The sequence below is a fragment of the Mobula hypostoma genome, chromosome 28 (genome assembly GCF_963921235.1).
Source record: "Mobula hypostoma chromosome 28, sMobHyp1.1, whole genome shotgun sequence".
NCBI lineage: Eukaryota > Metazoa > Chordata > Chondrichthyes > Myliobatiformes > Myliobatidae > Mobula > Mobula hypostoma.
The window spans coordinates 28,123,215-28,148,165 of record NC_086124.1 but is presented as its reverse complement, the minus strand read 5'-3'; the positions used below and the strand labels follow the sequence as shown (position 1 = coordinate 28,148,165).

The following is a 24,951-nucleotide window of genomic DNA, read 5'->3' as shown; positions in this document are numbered from 1 at the left end:
AGTCACCTCAACGTTGCTATGAAAGTTGAAATTGTGGTTAAGAAGGCATATGGTATGTTGGCCTTCATTAGTCGAGGGATTGAGTTCAAGAGCTGACAGGTAATGATGCAGTTCTACAAAACCCTGGTTATACCTCACTTGGAACAGTGTGTTCAGTCCAGGTCTCCTCATTATAGGAACGATGAAGAAGCTTCAGAGAGAGTGCAGAGCAGATTTACCAGGATTGCTGGGTACCCTAGATTGGGGAGCATGTCTTATGAGAATAGATTGAGTAAGTCAGAGCAAAGGAAGACGAGAGGCTACTTGAGAAAAGCTGTATAAGAGGCAATGATTGAATGGATAGCCAGAGACTTTTTCCCAGGGCAGTAATGTCTAATGCGACCCATCTTCCCTGCTCTAAACAGCACTAAGAGAATCACAATAACTATGTCAGATCGAGCTTTTGATTTACTCCCTTTTATAGACTATAAAGCAGCAGCAGAATCCAAACAGATGATAACCCTGCATGGTTGAGAGTCTTCTATCCACCATAAGGCCCAGAGGATTGCTAATAATTCTGTTGCAAAGCAAGAAACACCATCTGAAACCCGGTGACTAATCTTAACTCCAAGTTGAAACACATACATCCCAAATTCTGCCCTACTGCTCTCTGGGTCCACTGAGCCATCAGTAAAAATCTTCAGATAAGATCCCCATTTATTATTTAAATATACATTTGTGATCAACGCTGATGAAATTGCACTGCTTCCTTGAAGCTGAAAAAGGAGGATTATGTCTACTTCTGGTTCTGGATAGAGCCAAAAAGGGACGGGTGGCAAGAAGATTTGGTCAACGATGTCTTCCTCAGTCAGCTTCAATTTCACAGCCCAGTTAGTAACCAAATCTAAAAATGGGTATCTTTTACTTTTACTTTGGCACTCTGACTTCCCCTGCAAAAGACACTTTGATGAACAGCAGTGATTGAATCCATTTAGTTTTACCCAATACTGCAGGCCCAACTGAATTTGTCTTGAATGCACAGGCAGTTCTCCCATCTCCATACATAATGCCGGGACTGATGTTGTTCTAAAAGCTCCACAACAGAGTCTAAGTGCTTTGCACTGCAGTGTCTAGTTTTCCAAGCACTGCCGTAGCAGCGGGAACCATAAGCAATACAACCGTAATCCAGAACTGATCGAATCATAGCTAGATACATTAAGTACATAGTTTCCCGCCCTGCTCTACAGTCGCATCCAGCAATACTTCTCATAACATTCTCACACTTTTTGGGACAAGTTTGAGGAGTCAGGGTATTTATAAAGCTTTGAAATTTGTATCATCTGGCCTTTCCTAACGATGATTGTGAACAAGCCATAGCCCTAAGAAGCTAATTAAGGTCTGAGACCTTGGGAAAAGTTATCTGACAGCTCAAATCTCTTGGGGTGCCCAAACTTTTGCATGGTGCTCCTTTCTTTTTCTCCACTCTGAAATTCTACAAAACAAAAATAATACGCTGATCTTGCTTAAAATGTTGAAAAGAATGTTTCATTTTTAACTTTATGACTTTTGGAGATTAGTTCATCTTCTACTCACTTAACTACTCACAGTAACAGAAATTTTGACCGGGGTGCCCAAACTTTTGCATGTCACTGTATGTTTTTATTTGCACAATTAGTCTTCTTTTGCACATTGGTTGTTGATTAGTTTTTGATTATGTATAGGTTTCATAAGTTTGATTGTAATTATTTTCCAGTAAATGCCCGGAAGAAGATGAATCTCAAGGCAATATTTGGTGGCATATATGTACTTGGATGCTATATTTAAATCACAAGGCATAGCAGCAGAATTAGGGCATTTGGCCTATTGAGTCTGTGCTGGCCATTTCATTGCAGCTGGTTTATTATTCATCTCAAACCCATTCTCCTGCCTTCTCCCCATGATCGTTGATGCCCTTACTGAACTTTAATTTTAACAAGGTGTAATTAAAATTACTAATTTACTCTGACTTTGGTGGATACACTGCTCAGAAGAGGCCACATGTAAATAGTATGCACAGCATGGAAGACACGATCAAGATACTGATTTGATGACACGATCAATTTAGAAAGAGACATCTACCAACCATATCGTATTTCCTGCCTATAATTTGAATGAATAAAGGTATGTTTTAGAAACAAAGAAAAGTACAGCTCAGAAACAGGCCATTCCGCCCACATTTGTACTAATCATGATACCAAATTACACGATCTCCCGTTAGTCTTCACTCAGTGGCCACTTTATTAGATACACCTGTACACCTGCTTGTTAATCCAAATATTTAATCAGCCAATCATGCTTTCTTTCTTTTCAAATCTTTTTATTGTATATATAGGAAAAATAACATGAGTACATCGAAGTAACAACACTTACAATGCCTCAGAAAAAAAACCCCATCTTAAAGATTGAAAACAAAATTTTGTGATAACAAAAAAAAACCTACTGAGCAGAAAAGTCAAAAAAAAAGAGAACCTATTAAGTGTACAACCCCGGAGCCATGCATCATACAAAATGCTTCTAAAATAAACATCAAACCGTCAGCAAGAAAATATACTAAAAAAATTTACAATTAGATCGTGGAAAAATTATATCACTTAACTCAAATGATAATAACGAGCAAATGAGCCCCATCTTTTCTCAAAGTCAAATAAAGGTTCAAAGGTTCGACTTCTAATTTTCTCCAAACTAAGACATAGCATCACCTGAGAGAACCATTGCGACAAAGTGGGAGCTGATGTATCCTTCCACTTCAACAAAATGGCCCCCCTAGCTATCAATGTAACAAATGCAATAACATGTTGGTCAGACACAGAAATACCATGAATATTTTGAGGATCTATTCTAAAAAGCACAGTTAATTTATTAGGTTGTAAATTAATTTTAATTGCTTTAGTAATTGTTGAGAAAACCAACTTCCAGAACTGTTCTAATATAGAACAAGACCAAAACATATGTGTTAGTGTAGCTATCTCAGTTTTACATCTATCACAACGACTATCAACATTAGAAAAGATTTTACAAAGTCTCTCCTTTGTCAAATGATAACGATGTACAATTTTAAATTGAATCAATGAATGGCTAGCACAAATTGAAGAAAAGTTAACCGACTTCAATAGCCGCATCCAATCCTCCGTCATAAAAGTCAAATTAAGTTCCTTTTCCCAATCCTGTTTAATCTAAGACAAAGGACGCTTATCCCATTGTAATAATAAATTATAATTTCTTCCAATAGAACCCTTAATCAAAGGATTCATACTCATAATAGTATCTAACAGGTCAGCCTCAAATATGTAAGGGAAAGTACTTAAATATTTTTGTAAAAAATGTCTAACTTGAAGGTATTGCAGAAAGTGTGAGTATGAAAGAGAATATTTATCAATTAATTGTTAATCTATCTTCTTTAAATAAATCTAAAAAAGAATTAATACCTTTATTTTTCCAAAGTAGAAAAATTGGATCACTCAAAGAAGGCTTAAAAAAGTAATTTCGGTAAATTAAACCACAAAGTTTAAATTTTATAAGATTAAAAAAATTGCGGAACTGGCACCAAATTTGTAAAGAATACTTAATCACAGGATATAGGTTTAAATTAACAACTTTACGTAATTGCATAGGTAAAGGAGCCCCCAATAACGAGGTTAAATAAAACTGTTTTACAACTTTTAGGTCCAGGTCTACCCAAATTGACCGATCACTCTTATCAACCCAATATAACCAAAAAGACATATATCGGAGATTAACAGCCCAATAATACATTCTAAAATTAGGCAAAGCAAGCTCTCCATACTTTTTCAATTTTTGTAAATGACATTTACTAATTCTTGGTCTTTTATTATTCCAAATAAAAGATAAAATAATAGAATCAATCCGATCAAAAAACTTCCTAGTCAAAAAAACAGGAATATTCTGAAATAAATATAAAAATTTCAGTAGAATCATCATTTTAACTATATGAATACGACCAACAAGTGAAAATGTAAGTCAACTCCATCTACTAAATAAATACTTCATAGAGTCTACTAAGGGATCAAAATTAGCTTTATAAAGATCCTTATATTAATTTTAGTAAAAGTGAATTGTTTCCTTTATACTCCTTTTAAAGTTTCAAACTCCTTGAGATATTTAGGTATTATGATTATTAATCAGCCAATCATGTGGCAACTTCAAGCATAAAAGCATGCAAATGTGGTCAAGAAGTTCAGTTGTTGTTCAGTCCAAACATCAGAATGGGGAAGAAATATGATCCAAGTAACTCTGACCACAGACCAGGTGGGGTGGTTTGAATAGAGAAGGAACTGCTGATCTCCTGGGATTTTCACGGACAACAGTTCCTAGAGTTTACAGAGAACGAATCAAGGACAAAAATAACATCCAGTGGAGCAGATCTGATGGGCTGAGTGGCCTAATTGTACTCCGATGTCTTACGTCCGATCTCTGAAGGTTAAAACTCTTTAATCCACACCTTTGGGGCCTGAGTGGTGCTGACTACACAAAATGTCTCCTTTAGACTTAATGACTGGTCTTGGCCCGAAATGTCAACTGTTTATTCCCCTCCATAGACGCTGCCTGACCTACTGAATTCTTGCAGCATTGTGTGTATGTGACTGTGTGCGTTGCTCTGGATTTCCACCAACTGCAGAATCTTCTGTGTTTCGAAACTGTCCTCTGGTCATTTGCCACTGACCAGGAGAACAGTTCTTTCAGACACTCCCAGGTCATATGAGGGTTCCAAAAACAGTTGGTAATCCAAAGTTTCAGTGAAATGGAAATACTGATGGCCGAAATATCAAAAGTTACATTGTGAGGTTAATTAGCTACAGGTTAGTGCAGATCAGAAACAGGTTTAATATTAATAGAAACATCTAATCAGCCAATCATGTGGCAGAAACTCAATGCATACAGGCATAGTCAAGAGGTACATTTGTTGTTCAGACCGAGCATCAGAGAGGGGAAGAAACACGATCTAAGTGACTTTGACTGTGGAATGATTGTTGGTGCCAGATGGGGCGGTTTGATTATCACAGTAACTGCTGCTCTCCAGGGATTTTCACATACAACAGTCTCTAGAGTTTACAGACAATGGTGCGAGGAACAAAAGTGGGGCGGCAGTTCTGAGGGTGAAAACAATTTGTTAATGAGAGAGGTCAGAGGAGAATGGCCAGACTGGTTCAAGCTGACAGGAAGGCAACACTAACTCAAATAACCACACGTTATAATAGTGGTGTGCAGAAGAGCATCTCTGAACACACAACATGTCAAACTTTGAAATTGATGGGCTGCAGTAGCAGACCATGAACATAAACTTTATTATGTTCCTCATGCACCCTTAATAAAGCGGCCACTGAGGGTATAATGGCTCCACTTCTTGCCTGTTCACTCGTCTGCCAAAATGGTCTTAAACATTGCTTTCTTATCTGGTTCCACCACCTCCTCTGGTACCCCAGGTACTGACCGCTCTGTGCAGAACAGTTCTCCTCACAACTCTCCGTCCACTTTTCCTCCCTCACCAGGAATCTGCACCATCGGACATTTGATAAACACAAGGGGTTCTGCAGATGCTGGAAAATCCACAGCAACACACAAAATGCAGGAGGAACTCAGCAGGTGAGGCAGCAAAGATGGAAGGGAATAAACAGTCAATGTTTCAGGTCAAGAACCTTCGTCAGGACTGGATTGGAAGGGGACAGAAGTAAGAGTAAAGCGTGAGGAGGGAAAGGAATACATGCTGGCAGATGACGGTGAGTAGCATCGATTTCTCTAACTTCTGGTAATTTCTCTCCCCTTCCCATCTTATCTTTATCCATTCCCCATTCGGAATACCCATTACCCCTTCACTTCTCCTTACTGTCCAGCGCCTCCCTATGGTGTCCCTCCACCTTCCCTTTCTCCCAAGATCCACTCTCCTCTCCTATCAGATTAGTTGAGTGTTGGGAGCTGATGGGAATGTCTCTAGCGTGTAGGTGTGTGTGTGTGTGTGGGGGGGTGGAGTTTATTTGGAGCTAATGGGAATGTTGGAAGAACAACATTGGAAAAATCTAAATGGATATTTGATGGTCAGTGTAAACCAGTGATTTGTTTCCATCTTGAATTGTTTCTTGCTCTCTGGCCTGCCCTTATATTCTATCACTCTTCGTGTAGAAGTTTGGTGTGATAACCCATGCTGAATCACTGGGTCTCCGATGACCAGACTGGGTATTGGGCCAACTGGGTATCTGTGGCTTTTTTAAAAATGAAAAGTATGAAGAAAAAAATGTTCCCTGGACTGATGATTACATACAAAAATATTCCTACCTTTCCACCTGATCATTCCTCCGGACACTGCAGTCAGAATGCCAATTATTCCAGCGATTATTCCAATCACATATCCATAGACTGGATAGATATTCTTGGGAACTAGGAAAATCAGTAAAACTGTGGTCAGAACATATTATGGCAGACAGCAGTTTGGCCACAGCTGTTGGTCAGAAGATACAAGAGCAGAGAACAGTTTGGCGTTCTCTGTTGAGGGCGTGGGTTGACATGTGGAATTATGACATTATAGCAATTAGTGAAACTTGGCTACAGGAGGGGCAGGACTGGCAGCTTAATATTCCACGGTTCCGATGTTTCAGATGTGATCGAGGCAGAGGAATGAAAGGTTGGGGAGTAGCATTGCTTGTTAGGGAAAATATTACAGCAGTGCTCAGGCAGGACAGATTAGAGGGCTTGTCTACTGAGTCCTTATGGGTGGAGCTAAGAAACAGGAAAGGTATGGCCACATTAGTGGGATTGTATTACAGACCACCCAATAGTCAATGAGAATTGGAAGAGCAAATCTGCAGAGAGATAGCAGGCAACTGCAGGAAACATAAAGTTGTGGTGGGAGGGGATTTTAATTTTCCATATATTGATTGTGACTCCCATACTGTTAGGGGTCCAGATGGTTTAGAGTTTGTAAAATGTGTTCAGGAAAGTTTTCTAAATCAATATATAGAGGGACCAACTAGAGGGGATGCAATATTGGATCTCCTGTTAGGAAGCGAGTTAGGACAAGTGACGGAAGTCTGTGTAGGGGAGCATTTTGGTTCCAGTGATCATAACACCATTAGTTTCAACTTGATCATGGACAAGGATAGATCTGATCCTAGGGTTGAGGTTCTTAACTGGAAGAAGGCCAAATTTGAAGAAATGAGAAAGGATCTAAAAAGTGTGGATTGGGACAGGTTGTTCCCTGGCAAGGATGTGATCGGTAGGTGGGAAGCCTTCAAAGGAGAAATTTTGAGAGTGCAGAATTTGTATGTTCCTGTCAGGATTAAAGGCAAAGTGAATAGGAATAAGGAACCTTGGTTCTCAAGGGATATTGCAACTCTGATAAAGAAGAAGAGGGAGTTGTATGACATGTATAGGAAGCAGGGAGTAAATAAGGTGCTTGAGGAGTACAAGAAATGCAAGAAAATAATTAAGAAAGTAATCAGGAGGGCTAAAAGAAGACATAAGGTTGCATTGGCAGTCAAAGTGAAGGATAATCCAAAGAGCTTTTACAGGTATATTAAGAGCAAAAGGATTGTAAGGGATAAAATTGGTCCTCTTGAAGGTCAGAGTGGTCGCCTATGTGCAGAACCAAAGGAAATGGGGGAGATCTTAAATAGGTTTTTTGGCATCTGTATTTACTAAGGAAACTGGCATGAAGTCTATGGAATTAGGGGAAACAAGTAGTGAGATCATGGAAACTGTACAGATCGAAAAGGAGGAGGTCCTTGCTGTCTTGAGGAAAATTAAAGTGGATAAATCCCCAGGACCTGACAGGGTGTTCCCTCGGACCTTGAAGGAGACTGGTGTTGAAATTGCGGGGGCCCTGGCAGAAATATTTAAAATGTCGCTGTCTACAGGTGAGGTGCTGGAGGATTGGAGAGTGGCTCATGTTGTTCCGTTGTTTAAAAAAGGATCAAAAAGTAATCCGGGAAATTATAGGCCGGTAAGTTTAACGTCGGTAGTAGGTAAGTTATTGGAGGGAGTACTAAGAGACATAATCTACAAGCATTTGGATAGACAGGGACTTATTAGGGAGAGTCAACATGGCTTTGTGCGTGGCAGGTCATGTTTGACCAATCTATTGGAGTTTTTCGAGGAGGTTACCAGGAAAGTGGATGAAGGTAAGGCAGTGGATATTGTCTACATGGACTTCAGGAAGGCCTTTGACAAGGTCCCGCGTGGGAGGTTAGTTAGGAAAATTCAGTTGCTAGGTATACATGGAGAGGTGGTAAATTGGATTAGACATTGGCTCAATGGAAGAAGCTAAAGAGTGGTAGTAGAGAATTGCTTCTCAGAGTGGAGGCCTGTGACTAGTGGTGTGCCACAGGGATTAGTGCTGGGTCCATTGTTATTTGTCATCTATATCAATGATCTGGATGATAATGTGGTAAATTGGATCAGCAAATTTGCTGATGATACAAAGATTGGAGGTGTAGTAGACAGCGAGGAAGGTTTTCAGAGCCTGCAGAGGGACTTGGACCAGCTGGAAAAATGGGCTGAAAAATGGCAGATGGAGTTTAATGCAGACAAGTGTGAGGTATTGCATGTTGGAAGGACAAACCAAGGTAGAACATACAGGGTTAATGGTAAGGCACTGAGGAGTGCAGTGGAACAGAGGGATCTGGGAATACAGATACAAAATTCCCTAAAAGTGGCATCACAGGTAGGTAGGGTCGTAAAGAGAGCTTTTGGTACATTGGCCTTTATTAATTGAAGTATTGAGTATAAGAGCTGGAATGTTATGATGAGGTTGTATAAGGCATTGGTGAGGCCGAATCTGGAGTATTGTGTTCAGTTTTGGTCACCAAATTACAGGAAGGATATAAATAAGGTTGAAAGGGTACAGAGAAAGTTTACAAGGTTGTTGCCGGGACTTGAGAAACTCAGTTACAGAGAAAGGTCGAATAGGTTAGGACTTTATTCCCTGGAGCGTTGAAGAATGAGGGGAGATTTGATAGAGGTATATAAAATTATGACGGGTATAGATAGAGTGAATGCAAGCAGGCTTTTTCCACTGAGGCAAGGGGAGAAAAAAACCAGAGGACATGGGTTAAGGGTGAGGGGTGGAAAGTTTAAAGGGAACATTAGGTGGGGCTTCTTTACACAGAGAGTGGTGGGAGTATGGAATGAGCTGCCAGACGAGGTGGTAAATGCGGGTTCTTTTTTAACATTTAAGAATAAATTGGACAGATACATGGATGGGAGGTGTATGGAGGGATATGGTCCGTGTGCAGGTCAGTGGGACTAGGCAGAAAATGGTTCGGCACAGCCAAGAAGGGCCACAAGGCCTGTTTCTGTGCTGTAGTTTCTATGGTTCTATGGTTCGGCCATAAATAGGCAGAAGATATTACAGCAGAGAGCAGTTTGGCTGCAGTTGTTCGCATTTTATTGTCTTCACCAGACTTCTCTAGTCTTGGTCCAATACAACAACAGAGAATGGCCCCTTATCGAAGAAGGATGTGCTGGGTTTGAACCCAGGTCACTGGCAGTTAAAGTGTTATGCTACATGCCAGTTAGACTGCTGGAATGTGCCGGTTGTCTTATGAGAAACGGTCAGACATGCTGGGCTTGTATCCACTGAGGTCAGAAGTGTGCTAATTGGCTTATTATGATACATCGAGGTAGAGTAAAAAGTATTTGTGAGCATGATATCCAAACCATCATTCCATATATACAAGGTAGAACAAAAGCAAGTACTTGGGAGAACTCATGGAGGATTCCCTAAATGTTAATTTGTCGTTGAATCAATGGTAAGGGAGGCAAATGCAATGTCAGCATTCTTTTCCTATGGACTCAAATATGAAAGCAGGAATCTATTGCCGGGCCTCATTAGGCATTGATCAAATCCGCACTTGAAGTATTATGAGCAGTTTTGGGCCTCTTATCTCAGAAAGGATGTACCGGAATTAGAGAGGGCCCAGAGGAGGTTCATGAGAATGATCCCAGGAAGGAAAGTATTAACCAAGAGAAAACACAAATCCGAGGTGCAAAGGGAATTGGAGGTCCTCGAACAGGATTCCCTAAAGGTTAATTTGCAGGTGGAGTCAGGAGTAAGGAAGGCAAGTGCAGTGTTACCGTTCTTTTATGCTGAGGCTTCATAAGAGATTGGTCTTAAGCAGTTTGAGTATTGGAGAGGGTCCGAATGAGGATAACGAGAATGATCCTGACAATGCAAGGGTTAACATATGATGAGAATTTGATGGCTCTGGGCCTGTACTTGGTGGAGTTTAGAAGAATAATGGGGGCGGGGGGTGGGGGTGTAAGTTTCATTCAATACTATCAAATACTGAAAAGCCTAGACAGAGTGGACGTGGAGAGGATGTTTCCTCTCATGGGGGAGTCGAGCACCAGAGGACACAGCCTCAGAATAGAAGGACCATCCCTTTAGAACAGAGATGAGAAGGAATTTCTTTAGGTAAGTCCCTGAATTCATTGCCACAGACTGCTCTGGAGGCCACGTCACTGGGTAGATTTAAAGATGAAGTTGAAAGCTTCTTGATTATTAAGGGTGTCAAAGGTTACGGGGAGAAGGCAGAAATACGGGGTTGAGTGGATAATAAATTAGCCATGAATTGCCAAAGCAGATTCAATAGGCCAAATTGACTAATTCTGCTCCTATAATTTATGATCTTATGGTGATCAGCATGGTCCACTTGGACAGAAGTGCACATATCTGTATTACTCCATGACTGATGTAGAAAGGGGAGATACTAGTCCTCACCAGATTACGGCAGGATTCTGTTCCTGTGAAACAATCGTAACCTGAATGGGTTGAAAATGTGAACCAAATCACCCAATCATGTGGCAGCAACTCAATGCATCAAAGCATGCAGACATGGCCAAGAGGTCCAGTTGTTGTTCAGACCAAACATCAGATTGGAGAAGAAATGTGATCTGAGTGACTTTCACCATGGAATCTAGTCAAGATGGTGCCTGTGTACAACGTCCCGCTGGTCAACGTCTATCAGATAGTCAATGAATCCGTTTATTTCACTTCTTTTACGTCTGCTTTTCATCTTAAATGTGTTTCTGGAACTGTTAAGAGCATGTGATTTACATTTTGGAGATCAATTGAGTGATCTAGTGCTTTGCTGTCTCCGGGAAGATTCCAGGAAGCTCAAACAGCCTCAGGGCGAAGCAGCTTAAAGATAAGGCAGGGGCCAATGATCGACTCCATTTGCCGAGTAAAGTGTCGAGGAAGATTGAATCTGAGGCAACTGCTTGCCTTTTGATTGCAGGGATGGACTTCTCTGCTGTCAGAGGAGTTTGTGTGGTGCCTTTCACTCACTGTTGTTGGACGGTAGGCCTCTGTGCTTGAGTGCTCTCTCTCTCTCTCTCTCTCTCTCTCTCTCTCTCTCTCTCACTGTTGGTCAGAGGACATTACCAAGGTTCTGAATTTATGGATTGGACTATGGACTTCCAGTCTTATGATTTTTATATTCTATGTTTTCCCCTGTTCTTTCACCTTGTTATTGCATAGCATGTTTTGTTAGTTTTTTGCGCGGGGGAGGGGGTTTAGGCCTTGATGTTTTTGTTAGTTTTTTTTGATGTTCTTGTGGCATTTTGATTTCTTTTTTGTGCAGTGGAGGGGTGGGGGTTTGATGTTTATCTTTGAATGACTTCCACAGATTTCTTTTTTTCCTGGCTATCTGGAGAAATGAATCTCAGAGTTGATACTGAATACATAGTTTGATAATAAATGAACCTTTGAACGATTTCTGATGCACGACAGGGTGGTTTGAGTATCTCAGAAATTGTTGAGCTCCCGGGATTTTCAGGTACAAGTCTCGAGAGTTTAAAGTGAACAGTGTGATAAACAAACAAAAAAAATCATCTACTGAGTGGCAGTTGTGGGCAAAAATGCCTTGTTAGTGAGATTTCAGAGGAGAATGGCCAGACTGGTTCCAGCTAACAAGAACACGATACTAACTCAAAGAACCGACTGTTACAATGTTAGTGTGCAGAAGAGCATCACTGAACACAAACATTTCGAACACTGAAGTGGATGAGCTACAGCAGCATAAGACCATGACTGTGACTGTGTTATTATGTAGAGGAGGTGCCCAATAAAGTGGCCACTGAGTATATAATATAGTTTTGGACAGAGTGTGAACCAGATCGTCAGCAGTACACTGGACCCCAAATTATTCAGACTCTGAGTCTTACCCCAAACCGCATGTAGTTTGTCAGGGACGCTCAAATGCTCGATTTCACAAGTGTAAGTGTCACCCTTCCCGGGGTCAATTTCGACTTGTAGGCTAACTTGGAACGTCCCATCCCGGTTGGGTAAAATTCTCATCATTAGCACTTCCTGATCGATCGCCACTCCATTCCGCAGCCACGTTGCGTGGATTTTCTTGGGATAAAATCCATACACTTGGCATGTCAGGGCCAAGGTATTCTCTCTGTTCTTCATGTGTCTTGAGGTTATTGTGATAGTCGGCTTCGCTGCAGTGGACAGAAACACATTGAAGCTGAACTTGGTTACAGGATCAGAAAAAGTAAAGAGTAACAGAATTTCAAAGTATGTTTATTATTAAAGCATGTGTACATTATACAATAATAATACAATGGTGCTTCCCCCCTTTCTTTCTTCCATGCCCTTCTGTCCTCTCCTATCAGATTCCTCCTTCTCCAGCCCTGCACATCTTTTCCCAAACAACTCCCCAGCTCCTTACTTCACCCCTCTCCACCTCCTAACTCTGACTCCTCAACTTGTTTCTCCAGTCCTGATGAACGGTCTCAGCCCGAAACGTCGTCTCTACTCTTTTCCATAGATGCTGCCTGGCCTGCTGAGCTCCTCCAGCACTTCGTGTGTGCTGCTTGGATTTCCAGCATCTGCAGATTTTTTTTGTGAAAATAAACTTACCAGCCAGAGCTTGAACAACCAGTTGAACTATCTCCATGACAAAAGGCATGATATTAACAGAGTAGGTAACATATTTGGTACCCTCTGTTTTGTGGTTCAGTTTGTCCGTGTAAGGCTTTGCAATTGGATTGATGGCCACAAACTTTCCTGTTGTATAATTATAGCAAACAGCCGCTTCGCCATTGTAAGCAAACTGCATGGTAGCCGTTGATAACTCCGAACCTTTAGCAGAGAAAATCACTTGACCGATGTGCATTCCTGGCAAGCGAATAATAATCAATCCGTTAGCCATTTGTGAGAGTGAAATGGTTCATTTTAAAACCTTAAAATTAATCAACCTGAAAGAACAAATTTGTCTCTCCCTTCTGTGGATACCTCACCATTCTGACGGCAACAGGTGCCACTCCTCCAGAGCCACCTCTCCCTCCCACCGTAAAACTCCAATAGCTGGGATTTGGTGTTGGTACTGCTGACCCTTCACCCTCACTCTTGGCACCCACCTCTTCCTCAGCTCGATGCCCACATCCCCACCCACCTCTTCCTCAGTTCGATGCCCACGTCCCCACCCACCTCTTCCTCAGTTCGATGCCCACGTCCTCACCCACCTCTTCGCCCAAACCCCTCCTCGCCACTGAAGTGCCCTTCCCTCAACACCTCTCCCCACAGACATCTCTCCTCACTGTCCACACCCAACTCTCCACCCACCCCCTCTCTCCCTACCCACCCTCAGTGACTACTTCCCTCCCCAAACATCTTTGGCAGTCCCTCCCCACCCACTCACCCATGGCCCCCTCTCCTCCTAATCTCCGTGCCCTCTATCCTCCCCACTCTCTGCACCCCAACAACTCCACTCCTCAGCCTTCAGTCCCACCCTTAGCACCCCTCTCCCTCCCCACACACCTTTGGCACCCTATTTCCGTTCCCACACACCCATCCCCAATATCCCCTCCCCTTCCGCCAACCCCTCAACAATACTCAATTCACCTTCACTCCCTCTCTACCTGTTCTCTCTCTGTGCCTCCTTCCCTTCCTATGCCCATTCGCTGCCCTCTCTCCTCTCCTTTGGAACTCCCTCCCATCCCATGGTGCCCACTCCACTACCCTCCATTGGAACCCGCTCCTCCCCACCTTCCCTTGGCACCCCCTCCCCACCCTCCATTGGCACCCTTCCCCTCAGCTCTCCACCCTCCTTTGGTGCTCACTCCCCACCCTGCCTCAATGTCACTCCCCTCTCCTCCCCACCCTCCATCGGTACTCATTCCCCTCCTCTCCCCTCTTAACTCTCCCTCAGTTCTCCTCCCCACCCTCCCTTGGTGCTACTCTCTCCACCTTCCTTCAGCGAGGTCTCCCCTTCCCTTGAGACCTTTACCCTCCCTCCCTGGTTGCCCTCTTCCCTCTCTTGCCCACCCTCCCTCAGTGTCCCGACCCCCCTCTACCTCCCTACGCTCCATCGGTGCCCCCTCCCATCCCTGCTGCGCTGCGCTCCTCACCCAGGGCAGTGGAGCCGTTGAGGAGGAGGAGGAAGGCGGCGAGCAGAGAGGGAGAGCGGCGTCGCCTCACGCCGGCCGGCGGCTCCTGAGACAGCGGGAGGAGCAGCTGGCTCACGGTTCGCGGAGACGGCATCATTCCCCACATCCCTTTCGCCGAAGGCTGAGGACCTTGTCACACAGCCTCGACGCGCGAAACCGATCGCCAGCCGGCAGGTCCCGTAACGGGAGGCGATCGATGTAGAAGTTTCCCCGGTTGAGTGGGCGGCCGCTGCCACAGACAGGCGGGGCGAGGCGGGAGGGAACGCCTCTGTTTCCACATGGCGCTTTATTCTCAATGAGACTCAACAACACTAGACGAAAGGTGATTGGGATACCAGCTGAGAGGAGCGTGGATGGGGTCGGGAAATAACAGGTGAGGGGGAGGTAGGTGTGTGAGTGGGACACCAGGTGAGGGGGAAGTAGGTATGTGGGTGAGATACCAGGTGAGGGGGAGGTAGGTGTGTGAGTGGAACACCAGGTGAGGGGGAGGTAGGTGTGTGGGTAAGGTACCAGGTAAGGGGGAAGATAGGTGGAATACCAGGTGAGGGGGAAATGGGTGGGTGGGACACCAGGTGAGGGGGAGGTAGGTGTGTGGGTGGGATACCAAGTGAGGGAGGAGGTAGGTGTTTGGGTGGGATACCAACTGGGGGGAAGTTGGTGGGTGGGTGGGATGCCAGGTGAGAAAGGAGGTGGAATGGGGTGAAAGCAGGTGAGGGAGAAGGTGGGTGGATGGAATATCAGTTCAGCAATAAGGTGGGTGATAGAAGGAATATACCAGGTGATAAGGATAGTGTTTGTGTCTGGGGGGGGGTGGTTGTGTGGAAGGGGGCTACCAGGTCAGAAGGGATAGCAGGTGTTTGGATGGTAGACAGGTGGGTAGTGGATGGGGGTATGCCAGATGAAGGGGAAGGTGTGAGGTTGCTCCATTTTCCATTCTTATCAGATTCCTGCTTCTTCAGCCTTAACCGCTTCCACCAATCACCTTCCAGCTTCTTATCCTAACACCTGAACCCATCCCATCCACCTTCCCCCTTTCCTGGTCTCACCTATCACCTGCAAGCATGTTCACCTTCCCCACCTCCCACCTTCTTATTCTGGCTTCCCCCCACCACCCCCCCCACCTTCCTTTCCAGTCCTGGTGAAGGTTCTCGGTGTGAGATGTTGATTGTCCATTTCCCTCTCTAGACATTGCCTGACCTGATGGGTTCCTCCGGCAGTTTGTGTGTCTTACATTTATGTAGCATCTTTGAAGACATTCCATGTCAATTAAATGTGTCATCAAACGCTCAGGAGGCCGATGGTACCTAATGACGACTTCTTTGCTTGCATCTTTGGAAAGAGCTCTATTTCTTTTTTTCCCTTTTCAGGGTTCTTTTGAAGATCCTGACCTGGAGTGACACGCTGACTTCGGTTCTTTGTGGGAATGGGACCTGCTCTCGGGGTCTCACGACTGGCTGCTTTTTGATATGCCACGGACGCGGCCTGGAAGACTCGCGCACCTTTGGTGTGCCGGATTCCGGTGGCTCTGGAGGCAGGCGGATTCGAGGTCGGTGCCGGTGCCTGGTGTGTTGTGGGAGACCAAAGGGCACAGAGCACGGAAAAAGCAACACAGTGGACTTTTAAAAATGCAAAAAAAGGAAATCTGCAGATGTTGGAATTTCAAGCTGTGGTAAACCATATATATTGTAACTGGGTTACCTGTCTGGACACGCCCCTCTGCTGACTGCTCCTGTGGTTCCTCCCAGAGACCCCTGAATAAAGGCGATTGTGTCACTGCTCCTCCTCTCAGGCCAGGGGCAGATACTCAGCATGGTGGAGGTCACACTTTACTGCTAATAAAAGCCTTTCAGTATTTACTCTACTTCCAGTCTTTTGGAGTTATTGATGGTGCATCACAAGCAACACACATAAGAGTTGCTGGTGAACGCAGCAGGCCAGGCAGCATCTCTAGAAAGAGGTACGTTCGACGTTTCGGGCCGAGACCCTTCGTCAGGACTAACTGAAAAGAAGCTAGTAAGAGATTTGGAAGTGGGAGGGCGAGGGGGAGATCCAAAATGATAGGAGAAGACAGGAGGGGGTGGGATGGAACGAAGAGCTGGATAGTTGATTGGTAAAAGGGATATGAGAGGATCATGGGACAGGAGGCCTAGGGAGAAAGAAAGGTGGAGGGGGGAAGCCCAGAGGATGGGCAAGGGGTAAAGTCAGAGGGACAGAGGGAGAAAAAGGAGAGAGAGAAAAATGTGTGTATATAAATCAATAACGGATGGGGTACGAGGGGGAGGTGGGGCAGTAGCGGAAGTTTGAGAAGTCAATGTTCATGCCATCAGGTTGGAGGCTACCCAGACGGAATATAAGCTGTTGTTCCTCCAACCTGAGTGTGGCTTCGTCTTTACAGTAGAGGAGGCCGTGGATAGACATATCAGAATGGGAATGGGACGTGGAATTAAAATGTGTGGCCAGTGGGAGATCCTGCTTACAAGGATAAGTGCCAGGAGGGAGATCGGTGGGGAGGGATGGGGGGAGGACCAGTCGACAAGGGAGTCGCGTAGGGAGCGATCACTGTGGAAACGGGGGGGGGCGCGGCGGGAGATGTGCTTAGTGGTGGGATCCCGTTGGAGGTGGCGGAAGTTACGGGGAATTATATGTTGGATCCGGAGGCTAGTGGGGTGGTAAGTGAGGACAAGGTGAACGCTATTCCTAGTCGGGTGGCGGAAGGATGGAGAAAGAGCAGATATGCGTGAAATGGGGGAGATGCATTTGACAGCAGAGTTGATAGTCGAGGAAGGGAAGCCCTTTTCTTTAAAAAGAAAGGAGGACATCTCCTTGGTCCTGGAATGAAAAGCCTCATCCTGAGAGCAGATGCGGCGGAGGCGGAGGAATTGTGAGAAGGGGATGGCATTTTTGGAAGAGACAGGGTGGGAAGAGGAATAGTCCAGGTAGCTGTGAGAGTCAATAGGCTTATAGTAGACATCAATAGATAAGTTGTCTCCAGAGATAGACACAGAAAGATACAGAAAGGGGAAGGAGGTGTAGGAAATGGACCAGGTAAACTTGAGGGCAGGGTGAAAGTTGGAGGCAAAGTTAATGAAGTCAACGAGCTCAGCATGCGTGCAGGAAGTAGCGCCAATGCAGTCGTCGATGTAGCGAAGGAAAAGTGGGGGACAGATACCAGAATAGGTTTGGGACATAGATTGTTCCACAAAGCCAACAAAAAGGCAGGCATAGCTGAGACCCATACGGGTGCCCATAGCTACACTTTTAGTTTGGAGGAAGTGGGAGGAGCCAAAGGAGAAATTATTAAGAGTAAGGACTAATTCTGCTAGATGGAGCAGAGTGGTGGTAGAGGGGAACTGGTTAGATCTGGAATCCAAAAAAAAAAGCGGAGAGCTTTGAGACCTTCCTGATTGGGGATGAAAGTATATAGGGACTGGACATCCATGGTGAAAATAAAGTGGTGGGGGCCAGGGAACTTAAAATCATCGAAAGGTTTCAGAGCATGAGAAGTGTCACGAACATAGGTAGGAAGGGATTGAACAATGGGGGATAAAACAGTGTCGAGGTATGCAGAAATGATTTCGGTGGGGAAGGAGAAAACAGACAATGGGTCTACCTGGACAGGCAGGTTTGTGGATCTCGGGTGGGAGGTAGAAATGGGAAGTGCGTGGTTTTGGGAACTATAAGGTTGGTAGCAGTGGATGGGAGATCCCCTGAGCCGGTAAAGTCTCCCTCTGTCCCTCTCACTATACCCCTTGCCCATCCTCTGGGCATACACCTTCCCGTTTTCTTTCTCCCTAGGCCTCCTATCCCATGATCGTCTCATATCCCTTCCACAAATCAACTTTAGCTCTTGGCACCATCCCTCTCCCTGCTGTCTTCTGCTGTCATATTGGACCTCCCCCTCCCCCTCCCACTTTCAAATCTATTACTAGCTTTTCTTTCATTTAGTCCTGACGAATAGTCTTGGCCCAAAAGGTCGACTGTACCTCTTCTTGGAGATGCTGCCTGGCCTGCTGCGTTCACCAGCAACTCTTATGTGTGTTGCAGCTGACTTTTAAGTATGTTGTTTATTATACCTCTCCTCTCACTGTGAAACGGGGACACCTCTTTTCCCCTTATGAGAGAGAGAGAGAGAGCCCGCGGTATGTCGAATACGGGGTGAATGAGTAGTCTTTGGGGTACTGCAAGTCCGTGTCTTTATTGATGCTTTGCTGCACACTTGAGTTCTTCGTGGGGGTGGTAAATCTTTTTTACTGGTGGGGGAGAGGGGTGATGTTGCCTTGCTGCTGCTTATGCGTGGGAGGGGTGAGCTGGGGGGTGGGCTTTGGGGTTCTAACATTTAACCGGCATTCATTCTTTGGGGAACTCCTCTGTTTGCAAAGAAAGGGAGTTTCAGGGTGTATATTGTTTACATTCCTCTGACATTCAATGCACCTTTGAAATGTGATGTTGAGATGCCAATGGCAAAAGTTGCAAAGGTCAACAGATGTTTGAAGGAAGAGGTAACTAAGCTACTTAGAGGAGCAGAGAGGCGCAGATATTACAGGTGATAATTCTTAAGAGCTGCCGACAATGGACTGGGTGGTGTAAGAAACCAGGGATGAGGTGACTACCTTCTCTGGAATCTCACTAGGCTGTGGCCTCAGCCTCCTTCTCTGTTTCTTGTACACTCACAACTGTGCGGCCACAGTCTGTGTTACTCCATCTACAGGTTTCAGGGAGACACCATTGTAGTGGGCTGAACCTCAAAAAGCAATGAGGGGGAGGAGAGGAAGATACAAGAGAGCCTAGTGGCATGGAGTCGTGACGACAGCCTCTCCCTGACTGTCAGCAGAACAAAAGGCTTTGTCAGTAACATCAGGAAAGAGGGTGGGGCACATGTTCTTGTGTACCTCATTGGTACTGAAGCTCAGAGGGTTAACAGCTTCATGTTCCTAGGTGTGAACATCACTAATGTTCTATCCTTGTCCAACCACCTAAACACCAAGGCCAAGAGCACTCACCAATGCCTCTGTTTCCTCAGGAGGCTAAAGAAATCTAGCGTGTCCCTTTTGACCCTCTCCGAGGGTCGTCACCTTATCATGGTGGGGAGGCTCGTGAGTTCCTGAGGTCCTGAGGGTAATGCCGCCTGGAGCTTAGGCCCTGATAGGGTCACCCACGGTGGTAAGGTTAACGGAAAAGTTCCAGACAAAGAGCGATGCAACTAAGACCTCAGTTGTAGGGCTGGCGGAAGATAAAGACACATCACAATGACAGTGAGGGCCGGGGATGGCTGTAGCAGTGATGGGTCTCCAGTCGCCTTGCACTCCACGCCACTGGACCCTGACCTGAATCTGTCAATGACCGTGCATCAGCATCTCCACGTCGAACAATGCCACACATAGCTGTGCTCCATTAAGGGAATAACCCCTTTGGAGAGTGTCATACCCGACTCGAGTGACCGTTCTACCCTCGTAATCAACAGCACCAGAGAATGCCATCATGGCTTGATGGGGCAACGGCTCTGCACGTGACTGCAAGAAACTGTGGAGCTGCGGGCCACAACTCAGCACATCGCGGAAAGCGGCTTCTCCTCCATACACTGCTCGCAGCTTCAGCAAAACAGCCAGCATAACCAAGGACCCCACCCACACCAGACATTCTCTCTTCTCCCCTCTCCATTGGGCAAAAGCCTGAAAGCATGCACTACCGGGCTCACGGACAGAGTCCATCCTGGTTATAAGGCCATTGAATGGCCCTCTAGTCAGATGAGGTGGAATCTGGACCTCATAATCTCTCTGGTTGTTGCCTGTGCTGTGTTTTCTCTGTTACTGGAAGACCCTACTCTTCATTGTGTGATTGCTTTCCCCTTGTACCATCTCAGTGTGCTGATGTGATATATAGTTTGCTGGTGTGGCAGGCAAAACCAAATTTTCCCACTGCTTTCAAGATGTTTGAGGTCATCTTCAAAAGGCAATGCCTGAAAAGGGTGGCATCCGTCACTAAGGACCCCATCACCCAGGACGCACCCTCTTCTCATTGCTACCATCGGAGAGGAGGTACACGGACCTGAAGGCACACGCTCAATGTTTTAGGAACAGCTTCTTCTCCCCCTCCACCACATTTCCAAATGGTCCATTACCTCATGAATACTATTTTGCTGCCTTTTCTCTCTACTTATTTATTTTAATGTATTGTCATTTATATATTGAAATCTATAACATTATTTATGCATTGCAATGTTCTGCTGTTGCAAAACAATCGCTTTCACGACACATGTCAGTGATAATAAACCTGATTCTGTGCTTGGGGTCACATGACAATTTCAGTGTGGGAGAAACATGGACAAGCCACACAACATATTGCGCATGTTTCCAGTGAATGCTTGATATTCACTCAGGGGCCACTTTATTAGGTACTTTAATGCAAATATCTAACCAGCCCATCATTTGACAGCAGCTCAATGCATGTGTTTTTGTTCAGACCAAACATCAGAATGGGGGAAGAAATGTGATCTAAGTGACTTTGACTGTTGGTACCAGATGGGGTGGTTTGAGTATCTCAGAAACTGCTGATCTCCTGGGATTTTCACATACAAGTCTCTAGAGTTTACAAAAACTGGTCCAAGGAACAGCAGTGGAGTGGCAGTTCTGTGGGTGAAAGCGCAGAGGAACATCTGGATTAACTTCTGAAATGCCTCTTCACTGCCGCTGCTACTGTGCGATCGGGAATCTCCGGAGACGAAGGCCCCAAATCCTCGGCTTTGCCTATCGCCTGTTGCCGGGGCCAGGGTCGAAATGCTCGGCAGAGATGGTGCTTGGTGCTCGGTGTCGAATAGGTGGTCAGAGGATCGGAGTTGTTCGGACGGACTCGGAGTCGGACTGTGGTCGGATGCTTCCGGGATGCTGCATCGTCAAGTTGACAGCGCTAGAGGTTTACCATCTGCGTGAGATGATGGGACTTTCAAGAGACTCTGTGACTTTTACTGTGCCATGGTCTGTTCTTATCAAATTACGGTATTGCTTTGCACTGTTGTAACTACGTGTTATAATTATGTGGTTTTTATTAGTTTTTAAGTTGGTTTGCCACGTGTTTTTGTGATATCTTTCTGGAAAAACATTTTTATCGTTTCTTAATTCATGCATTACTAAATGACAGTAAAAGGGGACTGCGTGTCCTCATAATCATAATCATAATTTGTTAATGAGAGAGGTCAGAGGAGAACGGCCAGACTGGTTCATACTGACAGGAAGACAACAGTGAGTCAAATAACCACACATTAAAACAGCAGTGTGCAAAAGAGCATCTTGAATGCACAGCATATGCACCTTGAAGTTTGTACGTTCTCCTTGTGACCATGTGGGTTTCCTCTGGGTGCTCTGGTTTTCTCCCACTGTCCCCAGACCTACTGGTTGGTAGGTTAATTTGTAAATTGTCCTGTGATTAGACTAGCATTAAAATGGGGTTTCTGGATGGCACAGCTCAAAGGAGAAGGGCCTAAACTACTTATCACTAAATAAACGATAAACCTATAACAATAAACAATAATCAACCAATTTACCAATTTCGAAGTGGAAGAAAGATGGCAAGCCACACTATATATTACATAAATTTCCAGTTCCATCCTCCATAAATTTGCATATTTTAAATTCTGTGCATTCTTTGGGGAGATGAGGAACTTAACTCAGCTTTGGGGAAGTTTCACATGGGAGGTCTCGTGTTGGCTCTGTGCCCAAGACACAAAATTATATTCTGCAGCACACTGAAATGCACTGAACCTGACCTGGGGGATTTCTCAAGCTGTGTTCCTTTGTTCAACCAGGAAGTAGTCTCATTGAAATATCCTTACAACCAACTACACTGGATTATCCACATAACAATAATTTTTTGAGCGGAGAGCAGCAGTTACTCAATAAGATCTGGTTTCTTTTCTATCATATGTCCCTTGTTCAAGGCTCAAAGTAGATGTATTATTAAAGTACATATATGTCACCATACAGAACTCTGAGATTCATTTCCTTGTCGGCATACGTACATAGTAAATCCAATGTGTCACCAGTGTTCCGGATTCTTCTCTGAGAACCCATGAGTCCACAATTTAAGTGTAGAAAAGTAGCATCACATACTTAACGTCCATTTTGGTAGATTAACTCCCAGCAATTTACAAAACTGGAAAAATGGGAGCCCTATGAAGGGTCTTGGCCCAAAATATCAACTCTTATTCCTGTAGCCACTGAGTTCTTCTGGAATTTTGTGTGTGTGTTACTCAAAAGTGGAAAATACTGGATTTTCCTCTGGCCAGGCTAAAGGATTCAGTGTGACTCTGGTCTGAAGTCCTGGGTAAAACACTAAGCAGAGAAAAGATTATGAGATGACTCATGCGTGAATCCTCTGAATAACAGGAAGGGTGAAATGCAACAGATTTAAATAAAGTAGGAGGAACATCTACTGAACTTCCTTTTGAAGAACGTTTCTGCCCCAGTGTTTCATGTGTAGATGTAGATTGATCTAGGAGCAGGTTTGATGGTCTGCACAACATCTTGTGCCAAAGGGCCCGTCTGTGCTGTAATGTTCTGTGAAGTCGTGAGGGACAGAGAGAAGGAGCATACAATCTTTTTCTCCAGGTTGGGTGGAAGTGAGAGAGTGAGAAAGAAAGACTTATAAAGGATCTGAGGAGAAACTTGTCCAACACGAAATCATGTAGTTATGGGGAATAAGCTGGCAGAGGAATGTTTGAAGCAGGTATAGTTATGATATTTAAAAGGTGTTTGGGCCATGAAAGATTAAATGATCTAAAGATTAGCCTCACTTGTCACATGTACCTCGAAACACATATCGAATCATAAACCCATCATAAACCCAAGAGCTTCTTTGGATGCTGGAAATTCAGAGCATGTCACAGTGGGGGCACTGGTAGCGGATCAAAATGCAAGACACAGACACTAAAGTACAAAGAACAGGACTTGACTAGAATAGGGACATGACAAGATACAGTCAAGGAGCAGGGACAAGAACGTAGACTAGGGTTTGGACCCCGAGCAAGCGACCGGACAAGGACTCAGATCCTGGGTCTCGCCTCGGGCTCGGGCCCCAGAACCAGGCAGGGACATGACATGACTGCAGGACTGGAGGCTGGGGGCTTGACGCTTGAGACTTGAGCTTGGAGACAGGCTTGGGGTCTCGAGGCTTCAGCTTGGAGACAGGCTTGGGTTCTCGAGGCTTCAGCTTGGAGACAGGCTTGGGTTCTCGAGGCTTCAGCTTGGAGACAGGCTTGGGTTCTCGAGGCTTCAGCTTGGAGACAGGCTTGGGTTCTCGAGGCTTCAGCTTGGAGACAGGCTTGGGTTCTCGAGGCTTCAGCTTGGAGACAGGCTTGGGTTCTCGAGGCTTCAGCTTGGAGACAGGCTTGGGTTCTCGAGGCTTCAGCTTGGAGACAGGCTTGGGTTCTCGAGGCTTCAGCTTGGAGACAGGCTTGAGGTCTTGAGGCTTGAGCTTGGAGGCAGGCTTGGGTTATCGAGGCTTGAGCTTGGAGACAGGCTTGAGGTCTTGAGGCTTGAGCTTGGAGATAGGCTTGAGGTCTTGAGGCTTGAGCTTGGAGACAGGCTTCGGGTCTTTGGTCTTGAGGCCTTTAGGCTGGGGTCTTTGGTTTTGACATGCGGAATCTTGGGTATGGACATCGAGCCAGAGACTGGGCAAGGACCCAGAAACTAGGACTTGACTCGGGCTCAGACTCCAGAACTAGGCGAGGACAAGAGGAGGCTACAGGACTGGACATGGCTTGGGTGAGGAACTCCTGGGTAGGGCAAGACACAAGGACAGGCAAAGGCACATGGACAGGACTCAGATAGGGCTGGACTGGGCAGAGACTGGACGAGGTCCTTCTGGAGCACGGAGCCTTGGACTAGAAGAGACAAGAGCACAGAACACAGAGCTGGGACCCCTCCTTGGGAACAGGACGTGGGGCCGGGACTCATACACAGAGCACTGAACATGAGGAGACAGATCTTAACACAAGGTGGCAGCAAACGGCCGGACCTATCTAGCGAAGGCGTGGACGCAGAGAGACAATTCCACACAATAAAAGGCAGTTCCTTACCTTGACCTAACAAGGCTCCGGTCTTGCTCCAGCAGTAAGACTTCAGTGATACAGGCGGGTTATCCAATCTAAGTGAGCAGGCAGAGAGTCAGGCGAGGCATCCAGGCAGAGAGTCAGGCGAGGGGGGAAAAGACAGAGAGGGGAACAGAACAGTCCAGCAGGGAATCCCTGCTTTGCAGAGGTATTTATGTCTCAGCCTCATAATGAGAAACATGTGCCGACAACAGAAACTGGGGAAAACCAGAAACCCCGGAACAAGGAACCATGGACCGGACCGTCAACCAGAACACGGAATTCACGGACCGGACTATGACAGAGCAACGCTTTGTGTGAGCTATGATCACAGACTAAGTGTTGTGCTGCAGGCCTTGCCATGCTTTTGAAGCCTTCGTAGCATTCCCACATGGATAGGAAAGATTAAGAGCAGTGGTTCCCTTCCTGGGGTTCTGAGATGCCTC

At 45.3% G+C, this 24,951-nt stretch overlaps 2 protein-coding genes across 3 annotated transcripts in view; one reads left to right on the top strand and one right to left on the bottom strand.

Annotated features, from left to right (window-relative positions):
* The window catches only part of LOC134338891 (H-2 class II histocompatibility antigen, E-S beta chain-like), a 281,277-nt gene that overhangs the window by 9,933 nt on the left and 246,393 nt on the right, over nucleotides 1-24,951 (top strand). The gene's annotated exons all lie outside the window — the stretch shown is intronic.
* Nucleotides 5,086-14,630, bottom strand: LOC134338721 (class II histocompatibility antigen, B-L beta chain-like). The gene is made up of 5 exons (XM_063034763.1): nucleotides 14,386-14,630; nucleotides 12,896-13,153; nucleotides 12,193-12,474; nucleotides 6,307-6,408; nucleotides 5,086-5,126 (listed from the first exon to the last, which is right to left on the bottom strand). The coding sequence occupies exons 1-5, from the start codon at nucleotides 14,528-14,530 to the stop codon at nucleotides 5,086-5,088; spliced, it is 828 nt and encodes a 275-aa protein (XP_062890833.1). The 5' UTR covers nucleotides 14,531-14,630.